We start from the raw sequence: 27,967 nt of genomic DNA, 5'->3' as shown, positions 1-27,967 counted from the left end.
AGAGCTTTAGGCAGCTACGACAGGGAGCTGAGAGAGAGACCCAACCAATGAGAATGAAGCAACATTGTGACTCAGCCAATAAGAATGCAGCAACATTGTGACTCAGCCAATGAGAATGCAGCAACATTGTGACTCAGCCAATGAGAATGCAGCAACATGTGACTCAGCCAATGAGAATGCAGCAAAGTTTTAACCCATCCAATGAGAATGCAACAACATTGTGACTCAGCCAATGAGAATGTAGCAACATTGTGACTCAGCCAATGAGAATGTAGCAACATTGTGACTCAGCCAATAAGAATGCAGCAACATTGTGACTCAGCCAATGAGAATGCAGTAACATTATGACTCAGCCAATGAGAATGCAGTAACATTATGACTCACCCAATGAGAATGCAGCAACATTGTGACTCAGCCAATGAGAATGCAGCAACGTTTTAACCCAGGCAATAAGAATGCAGCAACATTGTGGCGCAGCCAATGAGAATGCAACAACATTATGACTCAGCCAATGAGAATGCAGCAACATTGTGGCTCAGCCAATGAAAATGCAGCAACATTGTGACTCAGCCAATAAGAATGCAGCAACATTGTGACTCAGCCAATGAGAATGCAGCAACATTGTGACCCATCCAATGAGAATGCAGCAAAATTGTGACTCAGCCAATGAGAATGCAGCAAAGTTTTAACCCATCCAATGAGAATGCAACAACATTGTGACTCAGCCAATGAGAATGTAGCAACATTGTGACTCAGCCAATGAGAATGCAGCAACATTATGACTCACCCAATGAGAATGCAGCAACGTTGTGACTCAGCCAATGAGAATGCAGCAACGTTTTAACCCAGGCAATAAGAATGCAGCAACGTTGTGACTCAGCCAATGAGAATGCAGCAACATTGTGGCCCAGGAAATGAGAATACAGCAACATTGTGACTCAGCCAATGAGAATACAGCAACGTTGTGACTCAGCCAATGAGAATGCAGCAAAGTTTTCACCTAGCCAATGAGAATGCAGCAACATTGTCACTCAGCCAATGAGAATGCAGGAGCGTTTTGGCCAATGAGCGAATACTATTTACCCCTGACAGCCAATGAGAAGTAGGAGGCGGTCCTCCCTTGTGGGCGGAACCAAGGGAGTTGTTTGCCCAATCAGAGCGATATCACGTTCTAGTAAGCCAATGAGAGGAACGTGACGTCATCGGCGAGGGCCGGCTGCGCGTCGGTTGCTCCGGCAACGGTTTCCATAGCACCGCGAGGGGCTGCGGGAGCAGGCGGATGGCCCGTCGCCGCCTGGAGGAGGCTCTGCAGGCCTCTCGCTTGAAGGCGGCGGAGGAGGAGGAGGCGGAGAAGGGGAGGGATGTCTCCCCGCGGAGGGTCTCCCTCGCCCACGACCCCCACGGCATCTTCAGCCTCGGCTTCGGCCCCGCAGGGAGGCAGCTGGCCGCGGGATTCGGAGATGGCGCCCTCCAGGTGGGACGCAGTCCGGAGAGGCCTCTCTGGGGGCAGGGCCTCTCTCGGGGGCGCTTTGGCCGTGCCCTCCCTGCACCCTGGCACCTTGGGGTTGGGATGGATGGCCTCCTGAGATCCCAAGCTTGCCCTCTCCTAACAACAACAACAACAATACGATATTATAATTATATATGTTATATTACATGTAATATTACTAATAATATTACAACTTAATAGTATAGTACAATATAGTAATGTATAATACTGATATTGTACTATGCTAATAATACAAATAAAGATGTAATGGGTTGTTGTAGGTTTTTTTCAGGCTATATGGCCATATTCTAGAGCAGGCATGGGGAACCTTCGGCCCTCCAGGTGTGGTGGACTTCAACTCCCACAATTCCTTGAGGCTCGGCATTTGCCCCAAAGGCTTACCTTGGCCCAAGGAATTGTGGGAGTTGAAGTCCACCACACCTGGGGCATGGGGAACCTTCGGCCCTCCAGGTGTGGTGGACTTCAACTCCCACAATTCCTTGAGGCTCGGCATTTGCCCCAAAGGCTTACCTTGGCCCAAGGAATTGTGGGAGTTGAAGTCCACCACACCTGGGGCATGGGGAACCTTCGGCCCTCCAGGTGTGGTGGACTTCAACTCCCACAATTCCTTGAGGCTCGGCATTTGCCCCAAAGGCTTACCTTGGCCCAAGGAATTGTGGGAGTTGAAGTCCACCACACCTGGGGCATGGGGAACCTTCGGCCCTCCAGGTGTGGTGGACTTCAACTCCCACAATTCCTTGAGGCTCGGCATTTGTCCCAAAGGCTTACCTTGGCCCAAGGAATTGTGGGAGTTGAAGTCCACCACACCTGGGGCATGGGGAACCTTCGGCCCTCCAGGTGTGGTGGACTTCAACTCCCACAATTCCTTGAGGCTCGGCATTTGCCCCAAAGGCTTACCTTGGCCCAAGGAATTGTGGGAGTTGAAGTCCACCACACCTGGGGCATGGGGAACCTTCGGCCCTCCAGGTGTGGTGGACTTCAACTCCCACAATTCCTTGAGGCTCGGCATTTGCCCCAAAGGCTTACCTTGGCCCAAGGAATTGTGGGAGTTGAAGTCCACCACACCTGGGGCATGGGGAACCTTCGGCCCTCCAGGTGTGGTGGACTTCAACTCCCACAATTCCTTGAGGCTCGGCATTTGCCTCAAAGGCTTACCTTGGCCCAAGGAATTGTGGGAGTTGAAGTCCACCACACCTGGGGCATGGGGAACCTTCGGCCCTCCAGGTGTGGTGGACTTCAACTCCCACAATTCCTTGAGGCTCGGTATTTGCCTCAAAGGCTTACCTTGGCCCAAGGAATTGTGGGAGTTGAAGTCCACCACACCTGGGGCATGGGGAACCTTCGGCCCTCCAGGTGTGGTGGACTTCAACTCCCACAATTCCTTGAGGCTCGGCATTTGCCCCAAAGGCTTACCTTGGCCCAAGGAATTGTGGGAGTTGAAGTCCACCACACCTGGAGGGCCGAAGGTTCCTGACCCCTGTTCTAGAGGCATTCTCTCCTGACGTTTCGCCTGCATCTATGGCAAGCATCCTCAGAGGTAGTTATTTATTATTTATTTATTTATTTACTTTACTTGTATACCGCAGTTTCTCAGCCCAACAGGCGACTCAACGCGGTTTACAACAAGGATAAAAATCAGACAAAGATATACAATTTAAAACCCTAATAGCATGGTTAGTTAGGATGTATTATTATTATTATTATTATTATTATTAGATACACAACAAGTTGAGTACCTAGCAAACAAGATCACTCTGCTGACTGTTGTATTGGATCACACATCGGACACTTCTGATCTCCAGTGGGAGAGAGTTCCAGAGTTGGCTCTTGAAATCCACAAGAAGCACGTGGACAATTTCAACAGAAAGGAGGAAACCATGAAAATGAACAAAATCTGGCTAGCAGTATTTAAAAACTCAAACATTACAGCAGCAAAACAACAGAGAGGAAACAAACAAGGACATCTAATCACCTCTCAACAAAAGTTTGCCCCAGGCACTGCCAGGCCATTATATCCGAGGATGTGGACAAGGTGCTTGGAGGAATGAGAGCTACCACATGCATCCTAGACCCCTGCCCATCCTGGCTTCTGAAGGAGGCCAGAGGGGGATTGGCCGAGTGGGTGAAGGTGGTGGTTAATGCCTCCCTCCGGGAAGGCATCTTTCCAGCCAGCTTAAAGCAAGCTGTAATAAAACCGCTGTTGAAAAAACCATCACTGGACCCCACTCAATTCGTCAACTTCCGGCCTGTTTCCAATCTCCCCTTTTTGGGCAAAGTCCTGGAACGTGTGGTGGCCTCACAACTCCAGGCATTCTTGGTAGACACGGATTATCTGGATCCGGCACAGTCTGGCTTCAGGCCGGGGCATGGTACTGAGACAGCCTTGGTCGCCTTAGTGGATGATCTGCGCCGGGAGCTCGACAGGGGGAGTGTGTCCCTGTTGGTGCTTCTGGACCTCTCAGCGGCCTTCGATACCGTCGACCACGGTATCCTTCTGAGACGCCTCACGGGAATGGGAACTGTTTTACAGTGGCTCCGCTCATTCCTCGAGGGTCGGTCTCAGAAGGTGTTACTGGGAGACTCCTGTTCAACCCCACAACCTTTGTTTTGTGGGGTTCCTCAGGGCTCAATATTGTCTCCCATGTTGTTTAACATCTACATGAAGCCGCTGGGTGAGATCATCCGGAGTTTCGGAGTGCGATGTCATCTGTACGCGGATGATGTCCAACTCTGTCACTCCTTTCCACCCGCTACTAAGGAGGCTGTCGAGGTCCTGAACCGGTGCTTGGTCGCTGTGACGGTCTGGATGGGGGCGAACAAATTGAAATTGAATCCAGACAAGACAGAGGTACTCCTGGTCAGTCGCAGGGCCGAACAGGGTATAGGGTTACAGCCTGTGTTGGATGGGGTCGCACTCCCCCTGAAGACGCAGGTTCGCAGTTTGGGTGTGATCCTGGACTCATCGCTGAGCCTGGAGCCCCAGGTTTCGGCGGTGACCAGGGGAGCATTCGCACAGTTAAAACTCGTGCGCCAACTGCGCCCGTACCTTGGGAAGTCTGACTTGGCCACGGTAGTCCACGCTCTGGTTACATCCCGTTTGGACTACTGCAACGCTCTCTACGTGGGGTTGCCTTTGAAGACGGCCCGGAAGCTCCAACTAGTCCAACGTTCGGCAGCCATGATACTAACGGGAGCGGAGCGCAGGGAGCATACAACTCCTCTGCTGCACCAGCTCCACTGGCTGCCGATCTGCTACCGGGCTCAATTCAAAGTGCTGGCGTTGGCCTTTAAAGCCCTAAACGGTTCTGGCCCAACTTACCTATCCGAACGTATCTCGGCCTATCAGCCCGCCAGGACCCTAAGATCTTCTGGGGAGGCCCTGCTCTCTATCCCGCCTGCTTCACAGGTGCGGCTGGCGGGTACGAGAGACAGGGCCTTTTCTGTGGTGGCCCCGCGGCTATGGAACGCCCTGCCCTTGGAGGTAAGATCAGCCCCTTCATTGATGATATTCCGAAGAAGATTGAAGACCTGGATGTTTAAGCAGGCATTTGGTTAACCCAATGCAACGAATGGTAACTGACTAAAGGACTGGCAACATGGATGACGAACTGGATCACGTTTTTAGTTAAGAGTCGAACTGGATTGGTATTGATGTATGAATTGTGTTTTTATGTTTTTTATGTTTTTTATGCTTTTAACTGTATACTGTTGATTGTTATATTATGTTGTAAACCGCGTTGAGTCGCCGGCTAGGCTGAGAAACGGCGGTATATAAATATAGCAAATAAATAAATAAATAAATAAATATATGCTAAACAAGGTGGTTAGTTGAAACATTCACACCTAGCTCCAACAGACAAGAGTCCTTTGTCCCACCCTGGTCATTCCACAGATATATAAACCTTTTTCCCCAGTTCCAACAGACCTCACAACCTCTGAGGATGCTTGCCATAGATGCAGGCGAAATGTCAGGAGAGAATGCCTCTAGAACATGGCCATATAGTCCGAAAAAACCTACAACCCAGTGATTCCACCCATGAAAGCCTTCGACAATACACATAATAAATAGGAAGCGAGAGTTGGGCCCTTGCTTTGAAAGGAAATGCAGTTTGTTTTATAGAGATTGAAGACAAAGAACATATTGCAAAGAACAACAAAAAAAGAACCATTCTGGCCTTGCATTGCACATTTTAGATGCAAATAGGGTTCAATTTGGCAAGGATTGCAGAATGTCATGCCACAGCCCACTTCAATAATAATAATAATAACAACAACAATGCAAAGATTCTGGCACAAGCCAGTCAAGCTGGTCCCAGTGGTGATTGGCACACATAATAATAATAATAATAATAATAATAATAATAATAATAATAATAATAATAGAACTACAAAGACACTGACACAAGCCAGTAAAGGTGGTCCCAGTGGTGATGGGCACAATGGGTGCAGTGCCTGAAGACCTTGGTCTGCACTTAAAAACAATCGATGCTGACAAAATTACCATTTGTCAGCTGCAAAAGGCCACCCTACTGGGATCTGAATGCATTATTTGCCAATACATCACACAGTCCTAGACACTTGGGAAGTGTCCGACGTGCGATCCAATGCAACAACCAGCTGAGTGATCTTGTCTGCTGTGGACTCATCTTGTTGTGTTTCAAATAATAATAATAATACTATTATTACATCCTCACTACCTCTGAGGATGCTTGCCATAGATGCAGGCAAAACGTCAGGGGAGAATGCCTCTAGAACATGGCCATATAGCCCGAAAAACCTACAACAACCCAGTGATTCCGGCTATAAAAGCCTTCAACAATTCCACCAACGATGGAATTGAACCAAACTTGGCACACAGAACTCCCATGACCAAGAGAAAATATTGGAAGGGTTTGGTGGGCATTGACCTTCAGTTTTGGAATTGTAGTTCACCTCCATCCAGAGAACACTGTGGACTCAAACAATGATGGATCTGGACCAAACTTGGTACGCATACTCAATATGCCCAAATATGAACACAGATGGAGTTTGGGGGAAATAGACCCTGACATTTGGGAGTTGTAGTTGCTGGGATTTATAGTTCACCTACAAACAAAGAGCATTCCAAACCCCACCAACAATGGAATCGGGCCAAACATCCCACACAGAACCCCATGACCAACAGAACATTCTCCCTGTGAATGGGAGAGCTGGACCATAAGGAAGACAGTGAAGGAAGAGAGGCGCTTTTGAACTGTGGTGTTGGAGGAAAATGCTGTGAGTGCCTTGGACCGCAAGAAGATCCAACCAGTCCATACTTCAGGAAATAAAGCCTGATGGATGGTATCCTTGAAGTTCCTGGCTTGACTCTGAAGGAGCTGCGGGTGGTGACGGCTGACAGGGATTATCAGTTATAGCATTACCAGGAGACTCTACTACAACACATGGAGTGAAAACGGACTCCAACCGAACATACCCAAAATAGAGTATCTGCAATGTGGTCTTCAAACTGGGAAAACGATCCAAATGAATGTACAAGCCCCAAAGAAGGCCACCCAATTTAAATGACTAGGGTCACTGGTCTCCATATATGGCAGCATATGGTCACAAATAAATGGAGCCTGGTTGAAATGGCAGCAAACGACTGGCATTCTGTGTGACTCAAAAATGCCTGAACAACCCAAGACTAAGTTGTACACTACAGTTGTCCACCCAGTCCATTCCATTAGGCGATCCCTCGTTGGACGAGTAAGATGGTCTTCCATTATGCGTTTCCTTGTGGGTTCATAGGTGGCTGTGGAGCCCTCTTCTTGACCCGCATCTTTTCCCACAGTGAGGGCATTGGTTTCCAGGTGGAAGGCGGTCCCGGTTGGGGTTGGCTTGATGCGCCTTCCTCCTGGCACGTTTCTCTCTTTCACCCTCCATTCGTGGCTCCTCGAATTCTGCAGCACTGCTGGTCACAGCTGACCTCCAGCTGGAGCTTTCAAGGGCCAGGACTTCCCAGTTTTCAGTGTCTATGCCAGAGATTTTAAGGTTGGCTTTGAGCCCATCTTTAAATCTCTTTTCTTGTCCACGCACGTTCCATTTTCCGTTCTTAAGTTCGGAGTAGAGCAACTGCTTTGGGAGACGGTGGTCAGGCATCCGGACAACATGGCCGGCCCAGCGGAGTTGATGGCAGAGGACCATCGCTTCAATGCTGGTGGTCTTTGCTTCTTCCAGCACGCTGACGTTTGTCCGCTTGTCTTCCCAAGAGATTTGCAGGATTTTCTGGAGGCAGCGCTGATGAAATCATTCCAGAAGTTGCATGTGACGTCTGTAGACAGTCCACGTTTCACAGGCATATAGCAGGGTTGGGAGGACAATAGCTTTATAGACAAGCACCTTGGTCTCCCTACAGATGTCCCGGTCCTCAAACACTCTCTGCTTCATTCGGGAAAATGCTGCACTTGCAGAGCTTAGGCGGTGTTGTATTTCGGTGTCAATGTTGACTTTGGTGCCATAGTCCACCCAGTAGCCCTCCTTCTATGGGGCAGAGTGCTGGCCAGCAACAATGAAATACAAACAAGCCCTGAACACAATGGAAATGCTGAGATGGACACTTGGCCTGACACTTCTTGACCATGTGCCATACAATGACATCTGTCCATCCATTAAAGACTAGGAATAAAAGCAATCAGCAAGAAAATGCAGGAAGTAAGGCTACAGTGGTATGCTCGCGTAGTGAGTAGAGAACCAGCATCAGGAGCACAAACGGCACTGCATTTGGAGACTGCAGGATGGCGACCACGTGGACAAAGGCCAAAGAAAAGATGGATGGATACCATCAACGAAGACATGCACGCTGCCAACGCGAGGCCAGAACAAAGCCCTGTGGAAATGATAGTCACAATGTTCACCCCTCTATAGGAAAATAGCGAAGGAGGAAGAGGAGGGGCCTGAGTCCCACTTTCTTCTGTTTTGGCCAGACCTTCTCACCTGGAATAATAATAACCCTGTGTCCAGTTCTGGGCAAAGCAATTCAAGAAGGAGATGGACAAGAAGAAATGTGTCCAGAGAAGGGCCACATGGACAAAGGTTTGCAAGTCATGAATCCCTCTGAGGAGTGGCTTCAGGAGCTGGGGATGTTTAGCTTGGAGGAAGGAACTGTGCTTAAATATTTGAAAGGGCGGCCCATTGAGGAGAAGGGCAGTGTGTTTCCTGCTGCTCCAGGCACTAGGGAGCCATGGATTCAAATAGCAGGGAAAGTGATTCCACAGAGGCCCCTTCTACACTATTCCAAGTAAAGAGGTCTGGCCAAAGCAGAAGAGAGTCGGACCATGGTTTCCCTCAATCCAAACACTTTAGCTGCCACATCACACGCTTAGCTCATGTTCATCTTGGAAAGAAGTGACGAGCGGAGTGCCGCAGGGTTCCGTCCTGGGCCCGGTCCTGTTCAACATCTTTATTAATGACTTAGATGAAGGGTTAGAAGGCATGATCATCAAGTTTGCAGACGACACCAAATTGGGAGGGATAGCCAATAGTCCAGAGGACAGGAGCAGAATTCAAAACGATCTTGACAGATTAGAGAGATGGGCCAAAACTAACAAAATGAAGTTCAACAGTGACAAATGCAAGATACTCCACTTTGGCAGAAAAAATGAAATGCAAAGATACAGAATGGGGGACGCCTGGCTCAAGAGCAGGACGTGTGAAAAAGATCTTGGAGTCCTCGTGGACAACAAGTTAAACATGAGCCAACAATGTGATGTGGCGGCAAAAAAAGCCAATGGGATTTTGGCCTGCATCAAGAGGAGCATAGTGTCTAGATCTAAGGAAGTAATGCTACCCCTCTATTCTGCTTTGGTTAGACCACATCTGGAATATTGTGTCCAATTCTGGGCACCACAATTCAAGAGAGATATTGACAAGCTGGAATGTGTCCAGAGGAGGGCGACTCAAATGATCAAGGGTCTGGAGAACAAGCCCTATGAGGAGTGGCTTAGGGAACTGGGCATGTTTAGCCTGAAGAAGAGAAGGCTGAGAGGAGATATGATAGCCATGTATAAATATGTGAGAGGAAGCCACAGAGAGGAGGGAGCAAGCTTGTTTTCTGCTTCCTTGGAGACTAGGGCGCGGAACAATGGCTTCAAACTACAAGAGAGGAGATTCCATCTGAACATTAGGAAGAACTTCCTGACTGTGAGAGCCGTTCAGCAGTGGAACTCTCTGCCCCGAAGTGTGGTGGAGGCTCCTTCTTTGGAAGCTTTTAAGCAGAGGCTGGATGGCCATTTGTCAGGGGTGATTTGAATGCAATATTCCTGCTTCTTGGCAGAATGGGGTTGGACTGGATGGCCCATGAGGTCTCTTCCAACTCTTTGATTCTATGATTCTATGATTCTATGATTCAGCTTGTGCTCCACTAAGGCAAGGCTGGATCTCCACTACCCTGTATCCCAGGATCTGATTCCAGATTATCTCCCTGTTGAAATACATTGTGTTTGTTTTGGCCAATCAGCTCTCTCATCTGTAGATGTCATTTTGGATTCCCACGCTGTCCTCTGGTGTATTTATCTGGGTCCTATCCAAAAATTTAATTAGCATTTCTTCAATTCTGTCCAAGGCATCAACAAATATCTTGAATAGCAGGAGTCTTCAAATGTTTTAAGCAAGGGCCAGTTCGTGGTCTCTCAGACTGTTGGGGTGGTGGTGGTGGACACAATCAAAGCACTCCAGACAGATGACCATCCAATCCTGGCTTGATGATGATGATGATGATAGAATCATACAAACCTAAAGTTGGAAGCTGCAAAAAAATGCTTGGCAGGCTAGATTTTGCCCATGGACCAGGGTTCGAAACTCCCTCTGATCTTTTATGCCCCCCAGTGGTCACTTCTCTCCAGGATTAAGAAGAGGAACCATTGGAGAGATGCATCCTTTGGGTTCAGTTGCTTAACCAATTACAGATCCACCGAATAGTAGCATTACCTAGCTGACATTTGACTAGTTTGCTTGCAAGAAGATCATGAGGGATTCTGTCAAAGTCCTTGCTAAAATCAAGATACTACATCCACAACATTCCTTGCATCTACCAAGCTTGTAACCCTATCATAGAATCAGAATCATAGAATCATAGAGTTGGAAGAGACTTCATGGGCCATCCAGTCCAACCCCATTCTGCCAAGAAGCAGGAATATTGCATTCAAATCACCCCTGACAGATGGCCATCCAGCCTCTGTTTAAAAGCTTCCAAAGAAGGAGCCTCCACCACACTCCGGGGCAGAGAGTTCCACTACTGAACGGCTCTCACAGTCAGGAAGTTCTTCCTCATGTTCAAGTGGAATTTCCTATCGAAAAAAAACATGAATTGCTTTTGGGGAACTCATGTTGACTCTTGGCATTCCTTTCTAAGTGAATGAATAAATGCATTTTATTATTATTAGGGCCGCAGACCAAGAGTGTAAAACATTATGAACAGAGTTTTTTAAAGCATTAGCACTACGACCAAAATTTCATAATATTAAAAGCAGAAAGTCCATAATATGGAGTCAATCTATTTGGCTTCATATATCATACTTATAAAATCTGTGGGTATAGGTAATAAAACGAGTAAGTTAAAACTTCTGTCTGCTAAAATCATCCACAAACTGCTTCCTCACCTCACTACCTCTGAGGATGCTTGCCATAGATGCAGGCGAAACGTCAGGAGAAAATGCCTCTAGAACATGGCCATATAGCTCTAAAAAACCTACAACAACCCAGTGCTTCCTTATTTTTATAGCTGCCACACAAAACTTAGCTGCTCTATAAGTGATTGATGGATCCCTATCCTCTATAAGATGTTTTAGATCATATTCTTTATTTCTGCCAGATTGTCATAGGCTACCTCTCTTTCCTGACAAGTGAACTGGTTCCTTTCTAAGTGCTTATAGATCAGGCATGGGCCAAGTTTAGCCCTCCAGGTGTTTTGGACTTCAACTCCCACAATACCCAACATCCGGTTGAAGCCCAAAACACCTGGAGAGCCAAAGTTGGCCCATCTCATAATGGATAGTCTCTTTAATGATCTGCAGAATATTTCTTGGTATCCATGTCAGACTAACTGGGTGAGGATTGTATTGTTGAAGGCTTTCATGGCCGGAACCACTGGGTTGTTGTAGGTTTTTTGGGCTATATGGCCATGTTCTAGAAGCATTCTCTTCTGATGTTTCACCTGCATCTATAGCAGGTGACCTCACAACCTCTGAGGATGCCTGCCATAGATACATGCAAAACGTCAGGAGAGAATGCTTCTAGAACATGGCCATATAGCCTGAAAAACCTACAACAACCCTGGGTGGGGATTGTTTGCATCCTCTTCTCTTCCTCCTTTCTTTTTTGACGATAACATTTGTGGTGGAATGAAAATCACGTGTAGTTCACATCTTTACCAATCCACACAGTCTTGCTATAGAAAACATGTAACTGTTGCCAAAGCTCCCAGGTTCAGCTAGTGTTGGGGTTCAGCCTGTGTGTGAACTTGAACCTGACTCTCTGATTGTATTTCCTGATGCTCGTGTATTTCCTGATGCCCATGTTAATTCTGAGACCAGTTTAAATGATGATGAGTGGAGTAGAGAAAATCCTACAGCCTTGGAAAGCGAAAGTCAAGATTCCCATGAGGACATACTTTCCAGGCCAAGGAGAGACGGTTCACTCCCTTTTCCTCCCAGTTTTAGATCTCCAGAGAATCAGGCACCTGGCCTGCCTAATGAGGATAGGCGGGGGCAGATTTGGCAGAGTTGAGGAGCAGCCCAATGTTTACGCAGGTCAGCCAGATTGAAGGAAATCCAAACAAAACCTTCAGGTGTGTCTCGCAATAGATTTCTTGGCCTTAAATATGATTGCCTTGAATACAGCTTCAGACCAGGCATCCTTCCAGATTCATGTGCCAGCGTTTGCAGGTCTCCTGATCCAAGTAACCTTGTTCCTCAGAGGTTTCCTAGTTGCCCTAAGTACGGTTAGTGATTTACTAACAGGTTCCAGGATTCAGCAGTTTAGCCGTGGGTTTCATGATCTTGTTTATGGACATTTCTTGTTGCTGATTTTTACTGTGCTTTTTACCTTTGCATTTTTTCCTCATCTTTCATCAATAAAAAAAGGATTGTTTTCCTGAAGCCAAGCGTGATGGATTGTTGTCTGAGGGTCCAGTTTCCTGCTCTGGGTTGCAACAGCTAGCCTCTCAGGTGTGGTCCAACCAATCAGCTTCATCCTTTGCATTTTTCAGTTAGCACACTCACCAACTGATTTTTACATTCTCCAACAACATTTGCCTTCTTCCTCCTTCTCAGCTGGTGGACACCGAGACAGGCCTCCCAGAATCCTCCTCCTCCTTGAAGACCGGGCCTCTTGCGGGTCCCGTGACAGCTGTCTGCTTTCTGGGGGGCCGGCCAGGGCTGCTGCTAGCCGCGGGGGCCGAGGGCTCCGTCGCCGCCTTCCTCCCACCTGACCGCTCCCCAGTGGCTTCGCTGGCCGAGGAGGGGAATGAGACCCACGCGCTGGACGTCTGTCGCGATGGGAGCGCCTTCGCCACCGCCGGCAAGGACCGCCACCTCCGCCTCTATGACACCCGCACCCTCCAAGTGAGCATGTGTGGGATGGGCAGGGTTTCAGGGCCATGTAGTGATAGCAATCACCCACACGCAGTTGATTTAGTTGTAGAAGGGCATATCTTCTACAGTTCATGCCCCCTTTTTCTTGTGTTCGTCTATGTTACGTGATTTCAGCTTCTGCAAGAATTGCGGGTTCGGAGCCCAGTGGGTCAAGCTTTCCAGAAATCCAGGTGAAACATGGGCAGGTTGACGGCAACATCTGAGTCTTTTTTCTCAATGGACAGAGAAGTTGCTAGCAGAGACAACTCTCCCAAGAACTGACATACCTCAATGCAGATATTTTTATAGGACTTTGACAGCAGTTTGAAACGAAAGGCTTCTGCGTGTTGATAGGTCCAAATCGTGGCTGGGTAGAATCTTCAGGCTGGTTGGCTTGGATGTGCTGTCTGCCATTGTTGCCACTTGGTCCAGGAGGACACCAGGAGTCGGAAGTGACTGAACAAATAAACAGAAAGGGGAAGTAGGAAGGGGAAGGGAGAAAGGAAGGAAAGAGACATACTGCCATAGAGACATTGTGAGGTAGGGGCTCTCAGAGCTGGAGAAGGGAGAAAGGGGGAGAGAAGGAAAGGAAGGAAGAAGGGAAAGAAAGAGAGAGATGAAGAAGGGAAAGAAGAAGGAAAGAAAGGAAAAGGAGGAAGAGAAAGGAAGGAAGGAAAAGGAGGAAGAGAAAGGCAGGCCTGTAGCCAGGATTTCGATTTTGGGTGGGTGGGGGGCTGAGTTTTTTCAGGGGGAGTTTTTTTTGGGGGGGGGTTGAGTTTTGGGAGGGGGGCTGAGTCTGAGTGAAAGAGGTCTACCCTAGCAAACCTTTTGTATCGTTACCCCAATAATACCCCCATGAGTATGGTGATCAGATCATGATATGAATAAACATAACTGTTTAAATAATGCACCAGTAAGGCCTTTTCGCGAACCACCATGAAAATTTCGGGGGGGGGGGGGGGCTGAAGCCCCTCAAGCCCCCCCTCCCACTGGCTACATGCCTGGAGAAAGGAAGGAAGGAAGTGTTGCGACTCAGAGTAGACTTCACCTTGCTTCCAAACACCAACACACAAGAGCTATAGATTTTGTAGTTTATTAAAAGCAAATATCCAAATCAAGGTAAAGGTTAAGCAATGCATAGTTCCAAAGACAGGTGAGATGCAAAATACAGTTGCAAAGATCTTCAGGTAAACACAAGAAGCACAATCCTTTAAGCAGAAGTCATAACATAATCCATAGTACAAACAGGGAAGCTCTAGTCCCAAGAACCATGATGCAGCCAAAGATATCCCATGAAGCTTTCAGGCTAACTAGCTACGTTGAACTGACAGGTTCATTGAGTCTGTGAAACCCCTAAATAGGCTTTCTAAACATCAAAACAGTCTGCTCTCACTCGCCTGGCAGCTATCCGTTTACTCCTAACGGTTTCGTTATCAGTGTGAGAAGGCACCTGGCTGCCCTGTCCTTCAACTGCATTCAGTTCCTGTGAGAACTGCTTCCTCGGGGCCACAACTGTGAGCTGAGGCGCATAAAAACAGCCAGGACAGCCAGGGATCTGAATCCCATCATGCTTGGGACACTGAACCACAACAGGAAGGATGGAGGGGAGTCCCTCCAACAGATATGCTAGTTTTCAATAAAGTGAACAGCTCATTGAATCAAACCCCAATTGGGGGTCCCTTGGATGCCCCCCTCACTCCTCTTCCTTTTCCTCCTGGGCCATAGCTCTTCCGCATCATCAAGGCGCCGGACTTCATGGCTGGGGATGACTTCACCCCGCTGAGTGGCCACTCGCGGAGGGTCTTTGCCTTGCGCTTCCACCCGGAGGAGCTGCACCTCTTCTTGACTGGCGGCTGGGACAACTCCGTCAAGGTATCTCCAACCGGGGAGCCCCCCTTCCTGCCTCTATTGGAACTGGCAGGACCACTGGGACCACTGGCTGTGCTCACAGAGTCAGAACTAGCTGCTTTTCATTGGGATTCAAGGTTTCCATTGCTTGACTATTTTCCTCGTCCTAGCCTTAATGAGAGTCTGTGCAACTTGGGTGACAGAGAGGAGTGTTGCCAGGCCCAGCTCACCCTTGCTTTCTGTTGTGCCAGGTGTGGGACAAACGCGTGGCAAAGGGTGCCCAGAGCGTGATCAACGGGCCCCACATCTGCGGCCCCGGGATCGACATCAAGGTGAGGAGGAAGAGGGGGAGGGGGAGGAGGATCTGGCAATGGGAGGAAAGCAGCTCAGGGTGTCAGAGTCAATTTCTGATGGCATGAAAACATCACAAATTTCCTCCATGACATCTTGACGGAATCATCTTGGCTGACTCAATTCTCTCTTTATAACAGTTTGAAGCCAGCATTGTATTGGAACTTGTGAAGCAACAAGCTCTAATAAGGAAACTGAGAAGAGGGGGAGATGGGCAGGAAAGGTGTATAAAAGGAAGTGGTGGTGGGAAAAAGTCAGTAGTGTCTTTCTTTGCTGCAGAGATACAAGCAATATATCCATTTCAAAGCAAAACCGGCTTGTGAGTGGTCATTTAATATTGCTATATAGATTCTAGTCTTGCACAGGGCCTCCTAAGGCCATTTCAGGACACTGTCTTTCAGCTGCCTCAAATGGGATGCCCACAAACAGGGTGTCACAAAACCAAGATCCCCTTCCTGTGTGGGGATGGATTGGGGGGGGGGGGGTAAGGCTGGAGGTCCAACTTCAGGAGCAGCAGGGAGGAGCCCAGAGTGTCAAAAGAGAGCCAAAATCCACAGCTGCTGCCAGGCTTTCTGCAATTACAGCTTGTAGGCAATGGACTCAAGCTCTCCCCTCTTTGCACCTGAGTGGGACAAGCTTTGAGTCCCTGAGGATTCAATGCATCTGGAGTGGCTCTGAGGTGTCCCCACCTTGGGACCAGGTATTGAACCCCCATGTGGAATTGAGCACTCCTTAGATATGAGACCAGCAAAAGGGGGGGGGGGCAACATTAGTCATGCCTGACCCTTCATCCATTCCCAGAAGGGTTCCAGGACTGGCCTGGAGCTGAAGCCCCCTCCTCCCCTCCTCTCTCCCCCTCCCCTTGCAGGGAGACCTGGTCCTGACCGCCTCATGGGTCCCGCGCAACGCCCTGCAGCTCTGGGACCTGCGCACCACTTGCCTGTGCCAAGACCTGCCCTTCCCCGGGAGCCTCACGCAAGGGGAATTTCTTTACGGCGCCCGGTTCTGCGCAAGGGACATGGTGGTGGCCGGAGGCAGCGGCACTGGCGGGGCCAGCGTCATCCACACCAGCACAGGGAAGGTGAGTTGGGGCAACCGTGGTCCACCCAGTGATACTAGCCTGGCCTGCCTCACAGGGTTGTTGTGAGGCTTGGGTGTGAATGCGAGCCCTCCTGAGCCAGGAGAAGAGGTGAGACCTTGTCATAAGTGTAGAGACTTATTAAATATGGTTTTCTGTGGGTAAGCAGATGGCAACTCCTGGATGGCATGTGTTCTGTATCAGAAACTAGAGCTGATGTGGTCTATCCAATGCAATTTTCTGAATCGGCACACCAAATAACCAAACCAAATCCAAATTTGACCAAAAACTGATTTGTAACCCTTTTGGTACTAATGTTGGAGAGTGGTCTCTGGTCAAGGTGGACCCTGGTCAAAGCGGACCCTGGTCAAAGCGGACCCTGGTTAAGTAGTTGCTGGTCAAAGCAGATCCTGGTTAAAGTGGACCTTGGTCAAAGTGGACCCTGGTCAAAGTGGACCTTGATCAAAGTGGTCCCTCGTCAAGTGGTTGCTAGTCAAAGTGGTCCCTGGTCAAAGTTGACCCTGGTGGAAGTGGCCCCTGGTCATGGGGTTGCTAGTCAAAGTGGTCTGTGGTCCTTGGTCAAAGTGGACCCTGGTCAAGTGGTTGCTAGTCAAAGTGGTCCCTGGTCAAGTGGACCCTGGTCAAAGTGGACTCTGGTCAAAGTGGTTGCTGGTCAAAGTGGACCCCGGTCAAAGTGGTCCCTTGTTAAGTGGTTGCTAGTCAAAGTGGTCCCTGGTCAGATGGTCCCTGGTCAAAGTGGACCCTGGTCAAAGTGGACCTTGATCAATGTGGTCCCTTGTCAAGTGGTTGCTAGTCAAAGTGGTCCCTGGTCAAAGTTGACTCTGGTGGAAGTGGCCCCTGGTCATGTGGTTGCTAGTCAAAGTGGTCTGTGGTCCTTGGTCAAAGTGGACCCTGGTCAAGTGGACCCTGGTCAAAGTGGACTCTGGTCAAAGTGGTTGCTGGTCAAAGTGGTTGCTGGTCAAAGTGGTCCTTCGTCAAGTGGTTGCTAGTCAAAGTGGTCCCTGGTCAGATGGTCCCTGGTCAAAGTGGACCCTGGTCAAGTGGTTGCTAGTCAAAGTGGTCCCTGGTCAAGTGATCCCTGGTCAAAGTGGACCCTAGTCAAAGTGGTTGCTGGTCAAGTGGTCGCTGGTCAAAGTGGACCCTAGTCAAAGTGGTTGCTGGTCAAGTGGTCGCTGGTCAAAGTGGTCCCTGGTCAAAAAAGGTTGGGAGCCACTGCTGTAGACCAAGGAGAGCCCGTGGTGGAGAGCAGAGCCTACCTTCCTTGTCCTTCACATGATTCCTCTGTCTCTGTCTCTCTGTAGGTGGCTGGGGAGATCCTGCTGCCCAGTAAGCCGGTCCATGTGGTGGCATCAGCTCCTGGAGGGACCACGCTTGCTGTGGCCGGTGCTGGAGGGAACCTCCACCTTGCGCAGCTCCACTAAGGCTGCTCTGCCCTGGAGCAGAAGAATAACAGAGCCTGCAGGAAGGCATGAGCAACCTCCTCCCCAGCAGAAGAAGGAAGACGAAGGAGCATAGGCCAATTAGAACTTCTAGGTGAAGCTGCTTCTGTGACCCCAGGTTCCCACTGTTTTTTCCCCTCACCATCACCCCACAACAGCATTGGAGAGGGGCAGCCTCAGCCATGTGCAATAAAGTGTCCTGAGCGGAGCTGCCTCTTATTCTCCATACCTGTCAATATGTACGAGTCCCAGCTGCCTCCTTACTTACTTAGGCGATCCCTCGTTGGACGAGCAAGATGGTCTTCCATTATGGGTTTCCTTGTGGGTCCGCATGTGGCTGTGGAGCCCTATTCTTGCTCTGCATCTTCTTCCGCAGTGTGGGCATTGGTTTCCAGGTGGAAGGCGGTCCTGGTCGGGGTTGGCTTGACACGCCTTCGTCCTGGCACGTTTCTCTTTCACCCTCCACTCGTGCCTCCTTGAATTCTGCAGCACTGTTGGTCACAGCTGACCTCCAGCTGGAGCGCTTAAGGGCCAGGGCTTCCCAGTTCTCAGTGTCTATGCCAGAGTTTTTAAGGTTTGCTTTGAGGCCATCTTTCAATCTCTTTTCCTTCCCACCAACATTCCGTTTTCCGTTCTTAAGTTCAGAGTAGAGCAACTGCTTTGGGAGACAGTGGTCAGGCATCCGGACAATGTGGCCGGCCCAGCGGAGTTGATGGCAAAGGAACATTGCTTCAATGCTGGTGGTCTTTGCTTCTTCCAGCACGCTGACGTTTGTCCACTTGTCTTCCCAAGATATTTGCAGGATTTTCCGGAGGTAGCGCTGATGGAATCATTCCAGGAGTTGCATGTGACGTCTGTAGACAGTCCACGTCTCACAGGCATAGAGCAGGGTTGGGAGGACAATAGCTTTATAGACAAGCCCCTTGGTATCCCTACGGATGTCCCGGTCCTCAAACACTCTCTGCTTCATTCGGGAAAATGCTGCACTTGCAGAGCTCAGGCGGTGTTGTATTTCGGTGTCAATGTTGACTTTGGTGGAGAGGTGGCTGCCAACGTAGCGGAAATGGTCAACATTTTCTAATGTGACACCATTAAGCTGTATCTCTGGCATTGGGGAAGGGATGGCTGGTGACACTTTGGTTTTCTCAATGTTCAGTGACAGGCCAAGCTTCTCGTATGCTTCTGCGAAGGTGTTTAGAATGGCTTGTAGATCTTCTTCTGTATGCGCACAGATGACATTGTCATCAGCATACTGGAGTTCTATAACAGATGTTGTTGCAACTTTGGTTTTGGCTCTCAGTCTGCTGAGGTTAAACAGCTTGCCATCTGTCCGATAGATGATTTCCACTCCGGTGGGAAGCTTCTCATCAACAAAGTGGACCCTCGATGGACTGTCACCTTGTCGTGGTGAGGGGGCTTGCGTGTTCCGATGAACCTGTAGGCACAACAACTGGAGTCGTGCACTCCCAGGAGTGGCCGCGGGGGAGGCCAAGCACAGTCCAGCGGCCTCCAGCCAAAACCAAGCACAGTCCAGCTGCCTCCAGCCAAACATCACAGCAGAGGCTACTGCTTTTATATATATATCACAAGCCCAGGACTTCCAGGCCTCAGTTGCGGTTACTGACAACAGCCTGGAATGACACCACCCATGATTGGGACATCACTCGTGGCATAAAGGAATTTGAGTGAGCTTGGGAAGGGACTCTCCCCAAAGGACTGGGACATGTCTGATGGGTTGCATCAGGCAAACGTCACTCTCACAGGACAGGGCTTTCCTTTGCCAAAAGCGATTTGTGCATTTCAATGCTAGGGGTCACACCCTAGATTGGGGAAGGAGAAAGGGGTGGTGGCAAAAAAAGCCAATGGGATTTTGGCCTGCATCAATAGGAGCCTAGTGTCTAGATCCAGGGAAGTCATGCTCCCCATGCTCTATTCCGCTTTGGTTAGACCACACCTGAAATCACACTGTGTCCAATTCTGGGCACCACAACTGAAGAGAGATATTGACAAGCTGGAATGTGCCCAGAGAAAGAGGGCGACTCAAAGGATCAAGGGTCTGGAGAATAAGCCCTATGAGGAGCGTCTTAAACAGCTGGGCATGTTTAGCCTTTAGAAGAGAAGGCTGAGAGGAGACATGATAGCCATGTATAAATATGTGAGAGGAAGCCACAGGGAGGAGGACGGAGCAAGCTTGTTTTCTGCTTCCCTGGAGACTAGGACGCAATGGAACAATGGCTTCAAACTACAAGAGAGGAGACTCCATCTGAACATGAGGAAGAACTTCCTGACTGTGAGAGCCATCCAGCAGTGGAACTCTCTGCCACAGAATGTGGTGGAGGCTCCTTCTTTGGAAGCTTTGGATGGCCATCTGTCAGGGGTGATTTGAATGCAATATTCCTGCTTCTTGGCAGAATGGGGTTGGACTGGATGGCCCATGGTCAAAGTAGACCCTGGTCAAAGTGGTAGCTGGTCAAAGTGGTCCCTGGTCAAGTGGTTGCTGGTCAAAGTAGACCCTGGTCAATGTGGTCCCTGGTCAAGTGGTCCCTGGTCAAAGTGTCCCTGATCAAGTGGTTCCTGGTCAAGTGGTCCCTGATCAAGTGGTTGTTGGTCAAAGTAGACCCTGGTCAATGTGGTCCCTGGTCAAGTGGTCCCTGATCAAGTGGTCCCTGGTCGAAGTTGTCCCTGATCAAGTGGTCCCTGGTCAAGTGGTTGCTGGTCAAAATTGACCCTGGTCAAAGTAGACCCTGGTCAATGTGGTCCCTGGTCAAATGGTTGCTGGTCAAAGCTGACCCTGGTCAAAGTAGACTCTGGTCAATGTGGTCCCTGGTCAAGTGGTTGCTGGTCAAAGTAGACCCTGGTCAAAGTGGTCACTGGACAGGGCTCTTCCAACTCTAGGATTGTATGATTCTATGGGGTCAGTCCCTGAGTAATTACTTGGGTGAGTGTTTGCAAGGAAACAGTAGATCATGGCCCTTGGCTCCCCTCCCCACCATCATTTTGTAACTGGTTTCAACTGGTGGACCTCCACCTGTGTCCCCCAGAACCTAGTGAATGGGATTTAATGTGGATTTAAACGAATCCCAAAATCATCATAATATAGAGTTGGAAGAGATCATAAGGACATTCTCGTCCAACCTCTGCAACAGCAGAAGACCACAGGTTTTGGTCTCTGGGAAAAGTCCCAGAGACTTTTGGCTTTGTGTGATTAAGGTGTGCATGAAACATAGTTGAATTTCAAGTTTTGATTTGAGTCCCATCTCCAAGATATCTTTTGATCCATATGCAAGCATCCCCAAATCCAAAATGCTTGAAGTACAGACTGTTTCTGGTCTTAAGCATTTTGGATGCAGGAGATTCAACCTTTACCTGTAATCTGAACAGAATCATGTAGTTGGAAGAGACCCCAAGGGCCATCCAGTCCAACCTGCTTCCATGCAGAACACACAAGCAAAACGCTCCCGACAGAAAGCAGTTCAGCCTTTGCTTTAAAGGAGTACAGGTTTGCATTTTCAGGGTTTGTTTATTTGGAGCCTTCAGTAGCCAGCAGGTGGCGACTTTGAACCACTTTTTCCCTATTTGTGTTTGTGGTATTTATTTATTTCTCTTGTCAGAGCAACCAGTCCATTACATTACATTTCAGAACAAAGCAAACAAATAGACAGAATACAAAACTTGTGAGTCTGGTAGTTGGTTAAATGTCCTTTGACCAGTATCTGGCTACTTGGAGTGCTTCCGGTGTTGCTGCAAGAAGGTCCCCCATGGTGCATGTAGCGGGGCTCAGGTTGCATTGCAGCAGGTGGTCAGTGGTTTGCTCCTCTCCACACTCGCATGTTGAGGATTCCATTTTGTAGCCCCATTTCTGAAGGTTGGCTCTGCATCTCGTGGTGCCAGAGTGCAGTCTGTTCAGTGCCTTCCAGGTCGCCCAGTCTTCTGTGTGCCCAGGGGGGAGTTTCTCATTTGTTATCAGCCATTGGTTGAGGTTCTGGGTTTGAGCCTGCCACTTTTGGACTCTCGCTTGCTGAAGTGTTCCAGCGAGTGCCTCTGTAGATCTTAGAAAACTATTTCTAGATTTAAGTCGTTGACGTTCTAGCTGATATCCGAACAGGGGATGAGCTGGAGATGTCTCTGCCTTGGTCCTTTCACTATTGGCTGCTACTTCCCGGCGGATGTCAGGTGGTGCAATACCGGCTAAGCAGTGTAATTTCTCCAGTGGTCTAGGGCGCAGACACCCCGTGATAATGCAGCATGTCTCATTAAGAGCCACATCCACTGTTTTAGTGTGGTGAGATGTGTTCCACACTGGGCATGCGTACTCAGCAGCAGAGTAGCACAGCGCAAGGGCAGATGTCTTCACTGTGTCTGGTTGTGATCCCCAGGTTGTGCCAGTCAGCTTTCGTATGATATTGTTTCTGGCACCCACTTTTTGCTTGATGTTCAGGCAGTGCTTCTTGTAGGTCAGAGCACGGTCCAGAGTGACTCCCAGGTATTTGGGTGCGCTGCAATGCTCCAGTGGGATCCCTTCCCAGGTGATCTTCAGAGCTCGGGATGCTTGTCTGTTCTTGAGATGAAAGGCACATGTCTGTGTTTTAGATGGGTTAGGGATTGTGTGCATTTCCAGGTTAAGGCTTGGTGTCTTGGTAACATGTGTTCAAATGCCTTCCTCTGAGGCCGAGAGAGTGTGACTTGCCCAAGGTCACCCACCTGGTTTCCATGGCTGGGCATGGATTCAAACCCAAGTCTGCAGAGTCATTGTATAACCCCCCAAACATTGCACCACACCAGCTGTCCCTTACATGTTACTAGTGCGCCTTATTGTCTTCTTTGACCCCATTGTGTCACTTTGGCTTCTAAGGAGAGGTCAGGCTTGACTGGTTTTCTCTGCTGCTCTTTATACAGGTTAAGCCCCTCATTCTCTCCCATCTGGGGAAGGGGTTTGCACATGGTTCCTAAGCAGAGGCCAGCAGAGGGTGCAATTTGCCTGCAAATGCATCACAGCGGAGTCAGGAGGCTGCAGGGAAGAATCAAAGGACAATCTAATTTCTACATGGAACACTTTGAAAAACTAGCCCTGGAAACAGCAACAAAAAAGCCCAGGATGTGGTTCAGAGATGTGGATGACACCTTCACCATTTGGAGCCATGGAGAAGAAGAACTCAACAGGTTCCTGGACCATCTTAACAGCATCCACCCAAACATCCAACTCACCATGGAAAAAGAAAATGAAGGAAGACTGCCTTTCCTAGATGTCCTAGTTATCCGCAAACCAGATCAACAATTGGGTCACACCGTTTACAGAAAACCCACACACACAGAGAGATATCTACACAAAAACTCCAACCATCACCCAAGTCAACAAAGAAGCCCCATTAAAGCCTTGAAGACCGTGCAAAAAGGATCTGTGAAGCCCACCTTCTCCAAGAGGAACGGAACCACCTCAACTGGGCTCTCCAGGCCAAGGGAGACTCCACCTCAGACATCAGAAGAGCTGCAAAACCGAGAAGAAGCCACGAGAGTAAAGACGAAGATCCACCCAGAGGAAAAGGGTTCTTGCCATACATCAAGGGAACCACTGACCGCAGAGGGAAGCTGATGAGGAAACACAACATACAAACTATCTCCAGACCCACCAAGAAAATCCAACAAATGCTCCGTTCAGCAAAGGACAAGAGGGATCCTCTCGCTTCTGCAGGAGTCTACCGTGTACCATGCAGCTGTGGACAAGAAGTCTACAGAGGGACCACCAAACGCAGCAGCATTGCCCAGACACGCATCAAGGAACATGAAAGGCACTGCAGATTCCTTCAACCAGAGAAGTCAGCCACAGCAAAGCACCTGAGGAACCAACCTGGACACAGCATTTTATTTGAGAAGACAGAAATGCTGGACCACTCTCACAACCACCATGTCAGGGTACACAGAGAAGCCACTGAAATCCACAAGAAGCATGTGGACAATTTCAACAGAAAGGAGGAGACTATGAAAATGAATAAAATCAGGCTACCAGTATTAAAAAACTCTAAAATTACTACAGCAAAACAGCAGAGAGGAAACAACCAGGCACATCTTAACACCTCTCAACAAAACATTTTCCCAGGCTCAGCCAGGCTGTCAAATGCTAATGAAGGTGGTCAGCTGAAACATTCACACCTAGCTCCAGCAGAGAGCTCTTTGCCCCACCCCAGTCATTCCACAGATATATAAACCCATTTTCCTACTTCCAACAGACCTCACTACCTCTGAGGATGCTTGCCATAGATGCAGGCGAAACGTCAGGAAAAATGCCTCTAGAACATGGCCATATAGCCCGAAAAAACCCACAAGAACCTAGTGATTCCAGCCATGAAAGCCTGCTACAATACATTGACCTGATTTCCCCCAAAGTGCCAGGACCTTTTAATGCTGTTGCTCTTGGTGCGGTGAGGGGCACCACGAGGTCTTGGACTGGGATATATTGGAGTATCTGCAGGCTTTGAAGTATACTAGCTCATGGAGACAGCTTTAGAACAGCATGCTGAAGGCACAGATTGCACAGCCAGAGGTCTCCTTCTCTGGAGGTTTTAAGCAATCTGTTGGGAAGGATTGGATTGTGTTTCCCTTCATGGCAGAATAGGGTCGGATTGGATGGTCTTTGGGGTCTCTTCCAACTCAAGAAGTGTATGGAGCCAGGTTCAGAGAAGGGCAATGAGGATGATAAGAGGGATAGAGAACAAAACATGCAAGGAAAGGTTGAAGGAGCTGGACATGGGCATCCTGGAGAAGAGAAGGCTTTTGGGGACGACAACCAGGATGTTCCTCTAAATAACTCAAGAATTGTTGTGAAGAGGAGGAGGGAGTTCTGTTTTTTATTGCCCTGGATGGTTGGATTTTAAGTGAGTGTTTGGCACTTGAACCAATTGTCCAGAGAGGTGTTGAGGTCACCTTCTCTGGACGTCTCCAAAAAGAGCCTGGACATCTCCCTGCTGTCAAGGACATTCAAGCTTGGTGGTTCTCAAAGTCAGGTCCTTCAGGTGTTTTAGGCTTCAATGGCTAGACCGTTAGAGATTCTGGGAGGTAAAGCCTAAAACACCCAGAGGATCAGTATTTGGGAATTCCTGCCAAGCTGGATTTCCTGCCTTGAGCAGAGAGTGAAAGTGATGGCCTCTGAGGCCTCTTCCAACTTCTATGATTCTAGGACTGTGGTGATGCCACCTCAAGGGCTTTGCCACCTTGTCCTACAGCCTCAGTCCAGCCTGTTGACCAAGAGGGCTTGTTGGGTCATCTACAAATTTATTTATTTTATTTATTTACTGTATTTGTATACCACCCCTCTCAGCCTTCCGGTGACTCGAAGAGCACTGTAGAGCCCCCTTCCCTCTTCAAAAGGCCACATGACATTGTGGGACTGCGCCTTTGTTCCTGGGTATTTGGTGCCACCATTGTTCTGCTCAAGTTCCTTAAGTGGGAATGGACTCTTGCTGCTCTTCCGTGCCATCAAGACAACCGTTCATCTGGATCATGACCAAAGGTCTTGTCCTGGTTAACTGTTCAGAACAGCTGTTTCTGAGACCAAAAGAGTCCTAGTCCAGGTCTCAGAAGCCTGTGCCATGTGGTTCTCCTCCAAATCAGAGGCTTTCTTCTCAGGATGAGAGAGTGAGACTTGCCCAGTGAGATTTCCATGGCCAAACTGGGATTTGAGCCCTGGTCTCCCCAAATCCTTATCCAACAGTCCAAACTCTGGTTCTCTGGGTATGTTATTTATCGTGTCAGGAGCAACCAGACATTTGCATTACATTTTTAACAAAACAAACAAACAGACAAAACACAAAGTTTGCAAGCTTGGTAGCTGATTAAATGTCCTTTGGTCAGTATCTGGCCCCTTGGGGTGCCTCTGGTGTTGCTGCAAGGAGGTCCTCCATTGTGCATGTGGCAGGGCTCAGGGTGCATTGCAGCAGGTGGTCAGTGGTTTGCTCTTCTCCACACTCGCATGTCATGGATTCCACTTTGTGGCCCCATTTCTGAAGGTTGGCTCTGCACCTCGTGGTGCCAGAGCACAGTCTGTTCAGCGCCTTCCAGGTCGCCCAGTCCTCTGTGTGCCCAGGGGGGAGTCTCTCATTTGGTATCAGCCATTGGTTGAGGTTCTGGGTTTGAGCCTGCCACTTTTGGACTCTCGTTTGCTGAGGTGTTCCAGCGAGTGTCTCTGTAGATCTTAGAAAACTATTTCTAGATTTAAGTCGTTGACGTGCTGGCTGATACCCAAACAGGGGATGAGCTGGGAGTGTCTCTGCCTTGGTCTGTTCACTATTGGCTGCTACTTCCCGGCGGATGTCAGGTGGTGCAATACCGGCTAAGCAGTGTAATTTCTCCAGTGGTGTAGGGCGCAGACACCCCGTGATTATGCGGCATGTCTCATTAAGAGCCACATCCACTGTTTTAGTGTGGTGAGATGTGTTCCACACTGGGCATGCATACTCAGCAGCAGAGTAGCATAGCGCAAGGGCAGATGTCTTCACTGTATCTGGTTGTGATCCCCAGGTTGTGCCAGTCAGCTTTCATATGATGTTGTTTCTAGCACCCACCTTTTGCTTGATGTTCAGGCAATGCTTCTTGTAGGTCAGAGCACGGTCCAGAGTGACTCCCAGGTATTTGGGTGCACTGCAATGCTCCAGTGGGATTCCTTCCCAGGTAATAATCCTCAGAGCTCTGGATGCTTGTCTGTTCTTAATGTGAAAATCACATGTCTGTGTTTTAGATGGATTAGGGATCAACTGGTTCTCCCTGTAATAGACAGTAATAGCACCTAGAGCTCTTTTTGCCTCTCCTTTTGCCTCTCCAAATTTCCTCCCTTTGCGTCCAAATACAATGGTGTCCAGGTGTGCGCTTCTAGGCCAGGTGCTGAACCCAACCATTTTGGGCAACCAAGGACAAAAAGGATTTGCAGGGAGTAAGGAAATCACTTCTGGGCTGTATCCCAAACATGCTCCTGGTCTCCGGGACCCTCCCCCTGAGCCCCATTCCTCCTTGGAGCATTGCACAGCCTTTGCCCGCAGATGCCCTTTCCTGCCCTTTGTCCGACAACCCTTTCTGGGCCAGTCCCAGGCCGGGGTCCATCTGTCCAGCCGGGAACGTCATTGCCAAATGTGCCTGTGAGATGCCCTCGGAATCCAGAGTTGGGGATTTGGACTGTTATTTGTCAGGAGCGCCTGCTCCCCGCTCCCCGCCACCCTAATCTTGGCTACAATTGCAGTCTGCTGTGCAAACAGAGGCCGGCGTGGCTCCGTGGTGGGCCTTGCATCCGAAGCAGGTCATTTGCAGCCGCTCAGAGGAATGCCGGGTAATCTGGCGAGTGAATCATCGCATCACTAACGCAGGATTGAGGGCGATTTTCGGGCCAATTGCCCTTCAATATCCCTAATCCTGGGCACTGAATGGAGTCCTTAGCTCTCTATATTATTCCAACATTATTATCTATTGATTGACTTTTAGAAAGGGTCACCGTGTAAACAAAACGGCTGGCAGGTGGCGGGTGCCCCGGCCTGATTGCTTTGCTCCGAAGGGCCGCATCCTGCCTGACCGCTAAGAGGGTGTCCGAGGCAGAAGTGACCCTTGGCGTGGCAGAGGAGGAGGAGGAAGAGGAAGGTCTCGGGATCCCAAAGAGAAAAGCCTGCAGAGGCCTGGTTTGCACAAGTCTGTGTTGGCAACCCTTGGCCGTTGCACCTTGGAGATCCTTGCAGGTTGCTCTTTCTGCTGGAGGCATTTTGCTGGAGTGCAAGGATCCATCCCCACGATATTCTCACAGAGAAGATAGGAAAATATGGGCTGCATAATGCTACTGTGAGGCAAATAGGGAACTAGTTCACTTGCTAAACCCAATGGCTCCCCTACCTCCTGGAGAAAAAAGCATCTATTGGGATGCCATGGTTCTGTCCAGGGGTCAGTACTATTAGATGTCTTTTCCAATGAATTCATAGAATCATAGAATCAAAGAGTTGGAAGAGACCTCATGGGCCATCCAGTCCAACCCCCTGCCAAGAAGCAGGAATATTGCATTCAAATCACCCCTGACAAATGGCCATCCAGCCTCTGCTTAAAAGCTTCCAAAGAAGGAGCCTCCACCACACTCCGGGGCAGAGAGTTCCACTGCTGAACAGCTCTC

The 27,967-nt window shown here is 49.1% G+C and overlaps 1 protein-coding gene across 1 annotated transcript; it reads left to right on the top strand.

The window, feature by feature from the left end:
• Positions 1–1,217: 1,217 nt before the first annotated feature.
• On the top strand, positions 1,218–18,043 carry LOC132762113 (probable serine/threonine-protein kinase PkwA). The gene is made up of 6 exons (XM_067468444.1): positions 1,218–1,474; positions 12,799–13,089; positions 14,824–14,970; positions 15,198–15,278; positions 16,166–16,378; positions 17,698–18,043. The coding sequence occupies exons 1-6, from the start codon at positions 1,280–1,282 to the stop codon at positions 17,815–17,817; spliced, it is 1,047 nt and encodes a 348-aa protein (XP_067324545.1). The 5' UTR covers positions 1,218–1,279; the 3' UTR covers positions 17,818–18,043.
• The last annotated feature ends 9,924 nt before the right edge of the window (positions 18,044–27,967 follow it).

Source organism: Anolis sagrei, chromosome 5 (assembly GCF_037176765.1).
Source record: "Anolis sagrei isolate rAnoSag1 chromosome 5, rAnoSag1.mat, whole genome shotgun sequence".
Classification (NCBI taxonomy): Eukaryota; Metazoa; Chordata; class Lepidosauria; order Squamata; family Dactyloidae; genus Anolis; species Anolis sagrei.
This window is presented reverse-complemented; position numbering and strand designations above follow the sequence as displayed.

Excerpts from the sequence above, each read along its gene's own strand:
- LOC132762113 (XM_067468444.1), top strand. The coding sequence starts at position 1,280 with ATGGCCCGTCGCCGCCTGGAGGAGGCTCTGCAGGCCTCTCGCTTGAAG. Across the intron at positions 1,475-12,798 it reads TCGGAGATGGCGCCCTCCAG|CTGGTGGACACCGAGACAGG; the intron begins GTGGGACGCAGT and ends CCTCCTTCTCAG. Across the intron at positions 15,279-16,165 it reads GCCCCGGGATCGACATCAAG|GGAGACCTGGTCCTGACCGC; the intron begins GTGAGGAGGAAG and ends CTCCCCTTGCAG.